This window comes from Hypomesus transpacificus, chromosome 17 (genome assembly GCF_021917145.1).
Source record: "Hypomesus transpacificus isolate Combined female chromosome 17, fHypTra1, whole genome shotgun sequence".
NCBI classification, from domain to species: Eukaryota; Metazoa; Chordata; class Actinopteri; order Osmeriformes; family Osmeridae; genus Hypomesus; species Hypomesus transpacificus.
In genome coordinates, this window is record NC_061076.1 from 16,244,502 (window position 1) to 16,260,743 (window position 16,242).

The 16,242-nt window shown below is 39.6% G+C and overlaps 1 protein-coding gene across 1 annotated transcript; it reads right to left on the reverse strand.

Annotated features, from left to right (window-relative positions):
- Positions 1-9,041: 9,041 nt before the first annotated feature.
- Positions 9,042-10,760, reverse strand: hoxb13a (homeobox B13a). Its single transcript, XM_047038508.1, has 2 exons — positions 10,082-10,760; positions 9,042-9,661 (listed from the first exon to the last, which is right to left on the reverse strand). Exons 1-2 carry the CDS (start codon positions 10,746-10,748, stop codon positions 9,414-9,416), a joined length of 915 nt encoding a protein of 304 aa, XP_046894464.1. The 5' UTR covers positions 10,749-10,760; the 3' UTR covers positions 9,042-9,413.
- Between the last annotated feature and the right edge of the window lie 5,482 nt (positions 10,761-16,242).

Consider the following 16,242-nt stretch of genomic DNA (forward strand, 5'->3'; position numbering starts at 1 on the left):
GATTGTTGTAAAGTTTTACAACTGAGAAAGGCTCTAAATACTAGGCTGCTAGTCTGGAAGGTAATGGAATCGATCTTATGCAGATTTTCTCTCTTTAAGATAGAATGGTAGGCTTTTTGGTGACTATAATCCACTACTGTCCATGCTTGCATGACCATTTTTATGAAAAGTGAATGCATCAGGATAATTAAACCCAGTTATTGCAGTTTCAAATAATCATAGCAAAATGCTAACGTCTAACCTTGAGTTTAGGAGGCCAAACACGTGCTCTAAAATGGCCTCTTGAACACGAGTAGTCTAGCCTATTGCTAAAATAAAAGATAACATAAAGGCATAATAACAATTTGAATCTGAATAGTAGAATAAATCATTTAAAATAACATTGTCTGAATTCTAAAAGACTGTTTTTATCAAGAAAGGCACTTATATTAACATCGGTCAACACTGAATGATTCATCTCATTATTTTAAGACTTTAAGATCAGTAAAGGGTAGGTCTTCTACAACGGCCATAGATTGGAGCATGTTATTCGTACTAGATGTTATTGGGAAGATTGCTATTTAACGTCTAGTAGCCTATGAATAACAAAAGCATATCATAGAATAAGTTCATGTCAAGTTCGAAGAAACCCATCCTAGCATTGGAAGGCCTCCTTCATTAATTTGTGTTTAATTGTCTTGTTAACATGGTTTTTCAGCTCAATGTTTACCGCAGTACCACAAGTTTTGTTGTTAGTCTGTTGAATTAGAAACACTTTTTCTGAAAAGCAAAATAGTCTATACTAATCCAAACAGCTCTGGGGATGTAGTGTTAAAATAATAATAATAAAAAAAAATGTAAGATAGATTTACAATAGCCTCTGTGTGGATTTTTTCCTTTTTGTTGTTGTCATAATTGGCCTACTGTTTTGGTAATGTTTTAGGCCTAACGGAAATAGACCACCAATAGACTACCAATTTCTTGGCAAAAGCAACCTTATTTTTTATGGACATATCTACAATTCTATAAAGAAACTTCTGAAAGTAAATCAATAACCATTTAGAGCAAAAACTATCAAGATGCGCGTCTAAAAGATAGGGAAATCCAAATCCAGACATTATAATGTTAGGAAAGGTATCTGCACTGCATCCAGGAAATACATTTGAAACGTATACAGATGTATAAACGTGTTTAAATGTTTTGTCTTAAATATTATTTAATACATTGGGTATTTTTCGGTGTTGATGCAAATATTTGAATGTGGTGTCTTGTAAAATGGGGCTGGGGCCAAATGAAACCCAAGAGACACGAGTGAAGGTTTGCCACCGTGTACCATACCACTCCACGGCCGGCAGATGGCAATGTTGTGTCATACAGCTTGGGATACGAATCCATGTTTTCCCTTCATTTTAGTTGGCTCTAAAAGCGACGTTTCAAAAAGAGGATGGGCAACGGCAGGACAAACATAAGTAGCCCAAATTAATAGCCCACATTTCAAGATAATCTCGTTAGTTTTTGCTCAGGTGGGTGTTTGCAACGACCCTTAATGTATCCAGGCATTCTTATAAAATTGTATTATTTGCAGTGGTTACCTACAAATAGTTTGGCTGGGAGCAGCACATGGATGCTTGAGAAACTGTTAAAAAAAAAAAAACATTATGTCTTAAGCATTCAAATCCCTACATATCTTTAATCCCAGCACATTTCAACAAAGCATTCTGCAAGTCTTTAAAATGTTTGCCTATCTGAGTTCCTTCACAGTTCTGTGTCGCCATGCATCATTTATGATCTGACAGCCAAGCCTCCTCTCCAGGGCTGAAGAGGAGGCGATGATTGGTCTTCTCTGAGCCAACCACCCGTCATATCTAGTTGGAGGCTTAGGTACTGATTGGTTAATTATGCCCAGTAAAGCCCAGTCGCTTCCCATGTAAACAGGGTTATCAGTAGTACACCAGTGCATTGAAGGCAGAGCCCGTTTTACCAAGGTAGTGTTAGGTTGACTCAACTAGCTCGTACAGGCTTGAATATTGAATATAGGTTATTGTTGTTCTCACATGGGAATTGCGTCACCAAAACCCAATCAGACAATAGTATAAAGACAGATGTTGTCTTTTCCACTTCCAGCCATCATACAAATGAGTCAATTTATTGCAACTGAACAAATAAACCATTTGTGTTTTAGGTACAAAAAGAAACACTTTTGTGTGTCAGAAGGCCAAGATTCCAGATCCCATTATTCAACACCAAATACAAAAGTTTAGCATTTAGAGAGACAGGTAGGCCAGCTTAATTTATATAGTCTACTAAGACCTTAGATTTTCAGAAGAGGACACATAAAAAACTGTAGTATTTCTTCCTTTCCCTCTTTTGTATGTGATGACAGACAATCTTGATCTTGACAGGGGTGAAGTATTTTACTGTTGTGTATTTCAGTGACTCTACTGTGTGTGACAGACAATTAAGTTGGCGAACACACGCTTGGTGTCGCGCGTGCCTATCAGCGCGAGAACAATTCAATAAAGAGAGGCTTCCTGTAAAACGAGCGGCCAATGTCGTCACTGGGGGAGACCGACGAGTTTTGGGGTTGTAAAAAACACCGGCCGCCTTCTAATCAGAGTCTCTCGCTCTCAGATCTCATTTGACCTTGAGTGACCGCGGAAGAGAACAAAGCCAGCATTTGCCCCTGAGAACTGAGACAACATGCTGCTCTTATATCATACAACGTTTTAATATTTGTTCAATACGGTTTTTTTTCTTCACTTTTGAGTTCAAATTGAAGATATTTTCCGTGCAGCTGCCTGTTATGTTTTGTCTTGTAGCATTTGTGTCGCCTAACTTTGTTGCACATCACGTACAACGACACAAGATGGCGAAAGAGAACCAACTGCAGGATGATCACACGCGCTCTCTTCCTCTCTGACAGTGCATATGAATTCATATCAAATGGACCCATTATATTTTAACACAACTGTATACTCGCAATTTATTGCACAGCCCGAAGCTCAAATGCATTTATAAACCAGCATTTATAAACTACTTAAAGTACTTACTTCAACAAGCTTCTGTAGACTGCATTTGAGAACCAGCTTCAGTGGAGGCAATATGACTAAATCCTTTGAATTTAGGGACGTTCTTCATCAAATCACTTATACTGTAAACTATCGGAAATATATCACAATCATCACTGCGACCAATTATTGAAAATCTATCATGCATTGCATGTAAAACATACATTTCTTAGATTGTCTACGTCATTAGGAAAATAGAGGTTCTAAGTCTTTACCTTCACAGAAAATATATAAAACCAGAATAAACGACTGTCAATAACAGAAAAATATTGACCTCGTTCTTGGACCCTTTGCAATTATGTAGGAACACACATTTACATGTCTATAGTCCAGTCTTTTTTCCAAAGATGGGTACCCAAATAATACAGCTATATCCTTGCATACATGTGGCACTATCCTGTTTGGATACGTAGGAAGTGACGAGGAATGATTCTTTCATTTAGACAGACATGGAAGGCTTGGTTTTTCACAGTGTTGCAACGTGGTTTGTTTGATAGTGGGAGAGGACAAAATCATGTTATGGAGAAGAAGGAAACAGTATGGTAATCGTCCTAGATATTTCTAATTTGTTTTCAATGAGACAACTTCAATACACATAAAACACAAAATAAAAACAACAGGACTGATTTCCTCGAGGCCAGTGCGTAAAATAGCAACTCAGCCAAATAAGGAAGACCGAAAGATTGTCATGTTATATTGTTAAGGTCATGTATGAATCCTGGCCTATATGGCAACATTGATAGTTTAATACTCGAATGGCATTGTTAGGCCTACTAGTTTAATTTATATTTTTACTTTTAGACACCCCAGCACCTGGCGTCAGCACTTGTCCATCACAATCCGTTGTCCTCCAGGGCAAAACCATGTCTGGCGTGAAGTGCTGATAAACCACCCACGTCATGACACAAAAATTCAGCTTGCCGCAGAAAATATGGGAATGGCGTCCAGAAAATACTAGCAAGGTCACTGGGCCTCGGCCTCTGACATGCTGGTGATTCAGGTAGCAGACACCTCTGCTCGAGCGCGGCCCTGCACATCTGGACCACATCCATGTGATGCCAGCGGGCTCGTGCAAGGGGGACTGCTAAAAATATCCACGCCTTTCATTAGCATCGCACAACACATCCAGATGTAGGCCTACGGATTTTAATGTTCCTGGACACCATGGAATGGGTTTGAGGTAGACAGGCAGGTTGATGTGAGGGATGGGGATTGTTTTCAGAAATAACCAAACCTGCTCGATGGTTCAGAATGTGGATATACGTAGACTATTGGAATAGTACAGATTGTTACAGTACAGGAAATATTATAGTGGTATAAACTACAGTACCAAAAGGCGTATAACTGCTTGTTCACGCGTTGTAATTGATATTCATATATAACCAAAGATAACCAGAACATTTCAACTGTTGCAATAACAACATTCCACGCCTGGAGGTCAGTACGTAAATTATTTCAATGACGGTGAAAATGATAAAGTACATGGTCGCACAACAACACAATGCAGCCCATTGACTCACATCCCTCCAAAACCAACTCACATTTATAAGGTCAACGTAATTGTTGTGCCCTGTAAAATTTCACAGATGAGTTGTGTGTTGTATGCCAATACATTTGGTTATTTTACTGCTTAGTTTTAAAGTTATGTTGATGTCGGTTTGAGCAGGCGGTCTTTAGCCTCTCAATCGGAACGGATTCTATGATGTGGTGCCATTGCGCGCGGGTGGGCTGGTACTCATTAGCGCGTGAGAGAGTTCTAACTTGTGTTTCTGTTTGTCAACATCAACACCCCTACCGCTGCTCTCCGGTCCCCTGAAACTGCATGAACAAACGTTGAAAACTGACCACATTTATGTCATAGCAAATAGTCTGTGAATGCTCAGTATGCCGATGTTGGCCTACCTGTTTCTATATAATTTATTTGGGTTTCATAATTCATAATTGCCCATATGTTTACCTGCTACCTGCATGTAGGTAAAGCATTGCTCAAATGGTATTAATTCATTGAACTGTTTGATGTTGGCATCTTTATAACGGGCATATATACAGAAAACCCATGAGTTGCCAAACATGAGGTGGAATGAAAATGTAACCCAACATAAAATACTGTTGATGCGAAATAGGCTGGTCAACAGAATATCCTACTGAGAATAGATGAATCATAGACAGATTTACAAGTCAAAACAGTATTCAGGAACACGGAAAAATGTGTATATAGTCTAATTGCGTTGGCATTTTTTGCAACCGGTGGGGATTGTAGGTCTTTTGAAACGGAGAGTAGGCTATATGATATTTAGCCCAAATGGGTTTTTAACAGAATCGAAATATTTATTAGGTTCAATGTTGATATTGTTTGAAATGTGTGCATTCGTGGTATAAAAAACCTAACCAACATATATATAGTCTACTGCTAAACAAATAGGCAAATACTTTGTGAACAAAAACTGTGTAGTTAATAAAAGACTAATATACCCTAACATAAACTTCTGAGGAAACGTAGGCCTATGTTAAAGCTTTTTTCAGCATCACAGCATCACAGTATCATATCACAATATAATATCATTAACAGAGAAAGGTCTTGTACGTCATAGGTTTAACTCATATCCAGCCTGCGGATGGTTGTCCTTTCGAGTTGCTGGTAATATCAGTTCTATAGTGTCTGCAGTGTCCTTATCCCCCCCCCCCCCCCCCACCCCCCCCCCAAGTTATGCCACCCCAGAGTATCTGCAGTCTCGATTCTAGCCCTTGTAGCTCTTGAACACGGCTTTCTATGGGCAATGTTGGAGGCCCAACTATAGTGTTTACAGTCATTTCCCCCTCTTCCTGCGTCCAGTGGCTGTTGTGCGCCTCAGGTCCTTTGGCCAGTTTCGTCCAGACAGGGGCCAGACTACTTATTGTTTACAAGATGTCTCAAGTTCAACTGCAAAGTCTACCACGTAACAAAAGACTGTCCACAGTGCAGACTAGGGGGAGGGGGAGTCTGCAAAGGGAGGTGATAAAGAAGAGGGAGGAGGTGGAGTAGGCTGGACGTGAACTTGAGAGAGGCGAGTCTTGGATTTTTGGAATGAAGAATACCCCGCAAGCCGGAGTAGTATTGACATTTAAGTTGTCACATGACTGGACAGCTTGCCTGTAATTATTACTTTAAAAAACACACGAAGAGAGTCAATGACATTGTCTAACTACATCCTATAGGCCTAAAAGCTGCCTTCATGGAATACATTTGATATATAAATCATATTACACTCAGTCCAAATGATTTATAATGTTATAGTCTAAAACAAGAGATTTGTAATTCAGTCTTACTTACAAAAACATGGCAGGGCCCACTACAGTTAAGTATCGGTGTTAGTCAAAGAAATTTAGAAATTCATCTGATACCTTTTCGAATAAAATGTCTTTGTCCTTTATTTCATCCAAATTATTTGATTTAAAATGGTTTGCACTTAAAAATCTATGAAAACATTTGGTTTCAAAACGAATTTGTTTCAGAATATTTATTTTGTGCTGATCTTTATTCTTTCTCGAGATCTGCGCGTTAACAAGTTACAAGCCTTCACAAATCTTAATCAATATCAAGTATGTCATATAGGCCTAGGTTTGTTTAGCTTATTTGCTAATGTAGATACAATACATAATTCCGTATACAACTCCTGGAATTTCAAATAAAAGTAGGCTAATACCGCTTTATTGTATTGCTGGTGGAAAACTTTTTTCGTGCGTTCAGACTAATTTTGTTCCGCTTTCTGAAAGCGGAGATGGACTGCTGTTAAATCGCAGGATAAACAACCAGCAGACGCGCCATTTGTTAGGATGCTTTTGTCAAGTTCAATGTTAACTGGTGCTGCAAAGGAAGGGCATTCTGCCTTTATGGCCAAGCAACGTTAGGTGCAAGCCTCGTCTATGTTGGCCTAAGTAGACCCTACTGGAAATGTTGGACTGACCACGTTAGACAAATTGACTGATTTGGAAACCCTAATAATTTAATGACAGAGGGAAATCCTCAGACTGGGACAAAACTAATAATACATGTTCATTTTGGCGGATGCGTGTATTGAAGATGGCATTGTCCATGGCCAAAAGGGCCTTTGGTGAGATCACACTCCTCAATGGAGACAACTCCCTCGATGCACTTCTCAGGGAAACGTCACAGGGCACTGCAATGCAACTAAATAAACGCTTAAAACGACACAGTGATCAGTACAGTCAAAACAAAATGTTATCCACGTTAGAACGTTAAAGTAATATGAAAACAACAACGGTCATATTTCAGCTTCCTTTCAAACACAAGCCTGTAGGATCACATGGTGTGAGCAAGCTGGATTCAAAAGTATATTTTCAAGCGGGACATTTATTTTACCATCGTAATTCTCCATACTGTTATATTTAAATACATTTACATTGCTATAGCCTGTTTCTGACGGTCACTTGAAAACAATCCGCTAAGCGGATCGTGGGCGGTAGACAGTGCCGTGTGTGTCCACAGAAATGTAAAAACGCTTCAGGCTGTTTTAAAAAACAGATTTGACAACAACTCTTATTTATATGTTTAAGATTCAAGATTATGGACTCGATGTAGCTCCATGAAAGCCATTTAAAAATGAAGGGACTTGCAGGTTACTTCGACATTAACACATAGATTGGGCTATTGTGCAACTGCCAGCACAATATTAAGGAAAAGTTGTTGGTACATTTTGCTCAACTTTTGCTTGACTACCGTTTGTCGACTTTAATACACCTTCTGTTAGTATCTGATCCGAAAAGCTCGTGTAAGAGCTAAGTTTGACACCAGTTTTAAGCAAGATACCGCATAGCTTTCTAATGCGCTTCCGGTTTGTTTACGAATAGGCTACAATGTATATGCTATGCCTACTGTCACTAAAACTCATATAGGCATATTACGCAGGCTAATATAATATTTGACAAAATATGTTTCTGTCGGCCCAGTTAAAACGTAGCAGCTAGAAATAGTTTGCGATAAGAAGGTGATGATGTAAAGTCTTCGAATAACGATGGACCTTTTACACCCTGACTAATCTAGACCGGCGTTAAGTGCAGTGCGCAGCCAGAGCGAGCCTTAGCTCTGCTCACTGTCAAACAATTAAACTGTTCTGAACTGGACACTTACATAAATCACGCCTGAAAAAAGACTATAAAACAGATCATTGTGTGTAAATCTGCTTATCTGAATGAGTGACGTGCGGAGGGGATATTTTACTCATTTAAGAACTGTAGTGAAGCCTATAGTAGGGGCATGTAGGGGCAGACAGAACAGTCTGAAGACTACTCTATTCAAGTTGTGTTCGGTTTCAATACCTAATGATTTTGTGACGCTATAGTCACTTTACATGGATAAACAGGTATATATTTGGAAAAATACACGAATAGACATTCATTGTGCAATTCAAATGGATGGATGAACAGGTGATGGTCAAGGTCAAGGCCCGATAAAGTGTCTGTATTTGCCTCGTGCTCAATGAACGCGACACTGGGATGCATACTTTTTGGGGTTACCATGTCAGTAGTAAATTATATAGTACTCTAATTTCAGCCTTTTAGGCAATATTATTGTTCACAACAAATTGCTCACAAATGAGTTTCGATGGAATTTGTGTGTATGGAATAACTGATGCACTAAGTAAATACGCATATATGTTCATAGACACAAAGTATGACAGCTGGTCTGAGAAAAATACAGTTCCTGACCGAAACAATGGTCTTGTGAATCATGGGCACACGTGGACACGATTCTTTCAGATGTTTCTACAAAATGTGAAGTAACTTTAAGGTTGCAAAATCAAGCCACTGGACTCAAGACTACAGACCAAAGCGCCTCACAATAGGCTACGCCAAAATCCCAGAGATGGTTTCCCCACGCCATTTCAGTCTGAGGTGTTTGAATTGAGAATTTGTCTACGGTAATAATCGAATAATACATAAGATTAAATGTCTACAAAGTAGGCTGGATTAAAACAGTTTATTAAGCATCGCGCTATATTTTGATAGTACTGTTTTACAAGCGTTATAAACAGTATAGACAAGGAATATGATTGCATAATACGTTTCCTATACTACTGCAGTACAACAATGACATACCTAACATTCACATGTAGTAAAATCCATGTAAAGGACGAGTTTAACAGTTAAGCAGACGGTAAGTGTTACATTAAAGCAGGCAAGTGCTGTATTTACATGTCTCTACATAATTGTCTTTAGAGAGTTTTGGTTCGTTGGTAAATTCTCCTTTTGTTAAAAAGGAATTGGCGGTGCAATTCCTCTATCTTAGCTCTCGCTTTTTAGTCACATCACGCACCAAAAACAATGAAGTCCCTTTAGCGTCCGATCGATTAGCTCAAACCAGCATGTCTACGGCGCGTTGCTCTTGACTTTGGCCACGAATTTCTTCTCTTTGACCCTCCTATTTTGAAACCAGATCGTGATCTGCCTTTCTGACAAGTTGGTTACAGCCGAAATCTTTCTCCTCTTGTCTTTCGTGATGAATTTGTTGGCAGCGTACTCTTTCTCCAGTTCCTTTAGTTGTACCTTGGTGTATGGTATCCTTTTCTTCCTACCGCGGCGAAAGGAGTTTCCGTCATGTTGATGGGCCACAACATCTGTAATGGATGACAAATAATTTTCTTTGCATTACAATTGCGTGATGGGTGATGATTCATACAGCATTGACTTCATAGCCGTTAGGCTAATGATGACTAATATGTAAGAGGAAACCGTTCTATTTTGACATGACAATAAAAGATATGCCCACATCTTGACACGTTAACGCTCGTGACCATGTACCAACAATGGATGACACTAACCATCATGGATGCTCTCGTAAGTTTCTAGAAATGAATGAGACGATGTAACAAACATGAACACGATGGCCTGTCCAATATGGGTTGTATTTCGATCAAGAAAGGCTCTACATTCGAGCGTTAATATAACTTTGCGTTGGACATTTAATTTTATGAACATTAAGCTAATTAACAGCACTCTGTGGCGTCATTACGCACAGCACATTGTGGTATATTTACCTGCCAGTGCAGACTTCCAGAGGTGTCCTGCCTGGCTCTGGTCTTTGGAGCAGTACATCTGGCTTCCCCAGCCGTTCGTCAGTGCCCACGGCTGGTAGCTGTCCATCGGCAACAACGTTTCGTGGCGAGGCTCCCCAGACCCCAGAGTCTGCACCACGGACACGTCCAGATAGCTCGCCATTGACTGGTATGGGCTGGGGTAACCATGGTAAAATGCGAACTCTTTAGCTCTGCTGGGGTATTCTTCAGACGTGACCGGAGTGTCCATGTACTTCTCTGCGGAGTAGCTGAGCGCGCTGGGCTGGGTGCAGGATTTGAGCGAACCCCGCCCCATTCGGCAGGGATAGTAGCCGTTACCAAAGTAGCCATAAGGTAAGGCAGTTGTGGAGGAGCCTTGGGGTACCGCGGGGCATGGGGTACACTGTTTACCCGCTTCTCCTGAGTTGGAGCCCGAAACATCCACACCGGGGTAACCAGAGCCGTGCACCAAGCTAGAGGGGTGGCCCCCTAGAGCGGAGTGAGCCATCAGATTCCTGCACTGGTTGGCTGCGAAATTGCCGCTACCAACCAGACCTTCCATGTTCTTGTTTAGATCATCCAAGTTGTTTTCATACACAAACATAACCGTGTCCGCCCAGCGAGGATTCAGGACCAAAGAGGCTGTCATATCACGCTCACCATTCGGACGGAAGATTCTGTTGCAAAGACCCAAGTCCGGAGAGGGACACCAGGTTACATGCACAGCCGCATTGACGCAACGGTCCAGGGCACGGAATGGCGCATCTCCATTGGATGATGACACCATCACGTGACACGCGAAATGAAAACCTTCTTGGACATGTCAGTCAAAGAAATATTTTTTATTGCTTAGAAGAAAAGGCACAAGACGCGCATCAGCATATTTGTCGATTTCCATCTCTTCAAGTGCTTTACGTATGCATTCTTACATAGAGCTGTCTGTGAACAGTCCGTACAGTATACTTGTTACAAAAAGATACAATTTGAAAACATTTAGGCTAATCAATACAGGACAATCTAATGTAGAAAATGATTATTCAAACACTGGTGAACATTGAACGGTCCAAATTCCCTGCTATGGTATAGGGCAGAGCTTCTAGTTTCGACACAATATTCCTCCATGTGTTTTTTCGTAAGACAATAGAAGTATTTCAACACAAAAAATAAACCTATATGGAACTCAAATATATTTCAACAGTCAGTTATATCCACAACCATCTGAAAGAAAAACACGTTTGACATTTATATCTAAAAATAATTATAGCATTACAAAGATACTAAGCATTATCAATAAGCTACTATTAGCTACTATTAGTAGCCTATTATTCCAACACTTTTGTATTATTTATTATTATAAAATGCGTTCCTTGCTTTATCAACAAAGACTCTAAACACAAAACATATTTAAACATTATATTATACTGTTAACCAAATCTGTTAACCAAATCGGTGTTTAACACAGAAACCAACAGATTAAGTTACATCGGATGCCTTTTGGATTTCAACTTAATTAGATTATGTTAAATGTGGAATATTTCCCAATGGTTATAGACACATTTAAAGACTTATAATTTGGAGTGCCAAATGCATAAAGAAAGTTTATCGTTGTTGTAAAAGTATTGCAAATCATAACATGGTATTCCTACGTGCCAATATTCCACAAATTCAAAATGTGGATTTATAAAATAACAGTGCTTTGGACATTTAAAGAGTAATTTATGTGTGTTTTTAGAATATCATTCATGGCTAAAACATATTACTGAGGGAAGCGTAAAGAGGATTTATGGAAAGACTCAAGGGTCTTGAGATTTGTAAAATATGACTGAAGTTCAAAGCGCTTTGGTGAGCTTACATGTCAAGTGATTTTTTTCTCTGATCATTTTTGTGCTGATGGGTTTAAATTTATGAATATTGTGTTGAAAGGTGCAAAGAAAAGCAGGGGGTTCATTTGCTTGGTTTTACGGCGTGAGAGACGCATAGTCTTCATATCCAATTATTTGTCAACTAATGGTGGTTATGTAGCTAATGCAACACAAACGTAACTTTCAGAAATTCACACTTGTATCTTGTATGCCACACATAGACGTTGATCTTAAAAGTGAGGAAATGCACAGAGGTCTCTACTGGTGCTAAAAAGTAGCCTATAGCTAGTTGGCCAATGGCTATAGTGTCACCGCCATTGGATATTTTTGAGTTTTATCAATTCTGTAAACGTAATCAAAAGCGTATTTCCTAGCCAACTGGTTTTAATGTCAGGCGGACTCATGATTATTCCAAGTTCCTATTGAGCTATGCTGTCAAAATAAAGACCGAATCAAGATTTCTATACTGCTTGTTTGAGCATGTTTTGTACTTTGTTGGACTGAAATAAATAGATTGTATGTTTGGTTGGACTGAAATAAGAACAGCAAGTAACCTAATCATCAAGATACAGGTTCAATATATAATTCTGTCCAACACTCATTTCACCTACCCCCTCCGCCTCGACACACCCAGCAGCCTGGACAGTCTTCTTAACATAGGGGTCAGACTATAGGCCCTCAAGGTCAAGGCCAAGTTTAATGTTTAGAGTCTGGCCCGCCCAGAAGGCTCTGTTTAGGAGGCCTCCACAGACCAGACCCTCCCTGAGCAAATGTGCCGAAGTTCAAGGCCTAGACGCCGGCCTCTGTGTGTCATTATCACAAACACACATACCACACCGTATTGCTACCGCAGAGACGACACATAACAATGCTGTCTCAATCCTTGCAGTGGGTGCTGAGTATAGCCTACTGTCACACGGTTTACGTTGATAGATACACGATTTTCATTTGTGAAATTATTTACCTAAAGGCATTAATTACTCACTGCTCCGTTTACATGAGGTGTGAGGTGAATCATGAATGTGTAGTTCCGGTGCTTTTGTGTTTGGTGCCTTGGCAGTCAATGCGTAAATCTTTGGCAACAGGCGCTTGGGAATTGGCGCCGCGAGAAGCTCTAGCCCCGTGCCACACGTTATTTACTGACGCACAGTGGCTACTGTACCAAGGAAATGCCCTAATAAAACTTACTGTCACACTTCCTGAGCCCACTGGTCAAGTACCAATGACTAGCTCACGCGCACTTCTGTATTCCTTCTCGCTACGAGAATAAAAGGCACATTTGCGCAAAATCCAAGGAACTAACATAGTGTGGTAAGTCTTAACTGCTTATGAAAAGGCTATATGCATCGTTGCTATGTATGTTACGTGAGAAGGGGCAATATGGAAGATAGAAAACAGAATGAATGGTAGGCTAATGCACACGTGAATGTGTTTGTGTTATAATATCTCATATTTGGTACTTAAAACTGTTCCATAGGCCCTACATCAAACCCTTTATTTGTGTCAAGCATTTTTTATAATGTGGTTGGAATCACCACAGACCTTTGTTTTTAAATAAAACATAGGCTGTAGGCCGATATTGTTTCGTTGTATAACATTGTTGACTACACCATTTCACAACTAAATTATCGATACAAAAGTGTTGTGTGCATGGATGGATACCGATTTGTCAGCGAAAAATAATATGACGCTGACGTCAACTGACGTCAAGTCGATGAACTTTTAAACTGAACAATAGGCCACAAAAAATATAAATAAATAAAAAAAGGCCACAAACGAAACTAACAGTAGACTAATAGCAAGCATGATGCAAACAGTGGATACAAACAGTCTGAACGAATTCGCAACTGCTTGCACAATGGTGCGTGTAGGAGGACTCAAAAGATATAAATTTGCCACATTGATTAAACTGTCTTTTGATGACGCCAATCGCACATGCCGCTCTCGAGCACTGTAATTAGCCCTCATTGGATAAAAAGTGCTCGTTTGCGTTGGCTTATTTGAAAATGCGATTATTTGATACACTTTCTACTTCAACCATAATCAGAAATGGAAGCAAGATCTAAAATAGTTCTAATTTTCAACGTTGTTTAAGACTTTCATGAAGTTTGATAATCACACGATAAACAGACTATATACGCCTGTGGCCTAATATTTTGCATAATAGGGTACATCTTTCATAAATATTCGGCTTGCATTTAAAACGTTTGAGGACGCCGTTCAACATGAACCATTTCCAGGATGCCCTCTAACAGGTGGACACCTACCGCCATGAAATTTGATTGTGGACGATGGTACATGATCACCAGAGGGGATTGTTAACTTGTTTAGTCATGTTCATATCTACACTTTACATTTTCACTTGACTATGGATATAAACCTTCAGGGCCTCGAATTTTGCTAGTTTTTCTAAATATAAAGTGTTGCAAGAAAATGTATTAATAGCTAGGCCTGAATAAATCTATGCATAGCTGTGAATTTGGTATTATTTGGTCTGCAGAAGCCTATGATGATAAGAAGTCTCTTTGCTATTTCTAATAAACGATTGTAAAAAAATGCCTATTGTTACGATGCGACATGTAAAAGTGAGTGTAATGTAGGCCCAGATTACGTTAGCAAATTGCAGTTTTCCTTTGATTATCATTATAACTGTCCCCGAAAATAAAACAATAGAATAGTACAGATGAAAAACATAGTTCATTACGGTTGTTGAGCTCGTTAAACTTGGTTGAGTTAAGTTAAGGAGTATCTAACGTGTGTGTGAAATCAAGTCGTGAAACTGAAGAAATTGAAGTAGCCTATACTACTGACTGTTTATTCCAAATGTCCTCTTTGTCCGCCCGCCACAAAAAGTATGGAGTGTTAAAACACTTTGGCAAGAGAGAGTGACAATTACGTGATTACATAAATGCATCTAACTGCTTCCAAATGCATCACTTTAAAGCGTAACGACATGGGCCATATTGACCTTTAGATATAGGCATACATGGAATATTGTTTAGAAACGATGGACAGTTTGTCAATTTACTTCTTTAAAAAATAAATACAACTATAACGTTGCACTGTCGATTCTGAAATCGACATGAAACTGGGTAATTAAAAAACTAGACAAAATGGGCTTTATTATTTACCAGCCAAGTGGTGGAACACCCGTCACATCATTAGACTGCCAACATATGCGTATAATAAAATCAGAAGACCGTCTCTCAACCATGGATTTTGTGAGACATTTTCTCAAAGTTTACATCACACACAATCGTATTTACTCTCCACAAAGGTTCCTTCATGCACAGCTGTAAATAGACCCGGTTGGTCCACTGGGATAACAACATTGGGTTGGGCACTTTGCCTGGATGTTGTTCAGACCACCCACCTGAGTGTGAGTGTGCCCCATTAATGATGCTCAGGTGTGGGCTGTGGAGTGAGGCTTCGGGCCCCTATCTTCCAGTTCCTATTATTTGCCCTTCAAAAGATGAGGGCTTAATCCCTGTCCTGGCACAGACTCCTGTTCCGTCCGAGCCTCTGTTGTTGTTATTTGTGAATGAGGAACACGAAAGGGGAGTTGTCTGGTTGTATAACCTTGACCTTGGTTATCAGGGAGTCACTGCCACGTCGTGGTGAATGAAGCCAGGAAGAGCACAATCTTTATCATTAGACCATTAAGAGATCATATATTTGTGAATTTGGACTCAGACAAAGTATCGATTCCCCTTTGAAATGACACATGGCGAGACCCATCAACTCTTGCGCTTGGGCATACCTTACACCAGCTGAAATCCAACTGAACTCTACAAGACCAAGGTGATATTTCTAGCTGTTTTAGGCAGTTTCCTCATGAACGAAAACCAAACAGTAATGCAGTATCTTACATCCTGAATGTTGGGTTAAACCAAACATGGTCCCAGCATCATACTACCGACTAACGACCCGAGGTTGACATTACACAGCCAATGTCCATGGTAAAGCAGAGAAAGGTGCAAAATCTGACTTTAGTAATGTTTTTAAAACATTTTACGTTCTGCCAGAAAAACGTAGTAATTTAACATAAACCCTGTCAGAACAAAATGAGGATCATGAACTATCACTTAAAACACTAATGCAGAAGGCATAGGGTAATATCATGCTTGACCAGGATATCTAATTGGAAGGAGACAGATTAAAACAGGCCAATTTCTGCTCTACTGTCTTTCTAAAAACAGACAGAGATTGGGAAAATGTGTGCAATGAATTGCCTAAAAGTGATTATAACATAATGTAAGAAGAGTTTCCTTTTCTAAACAT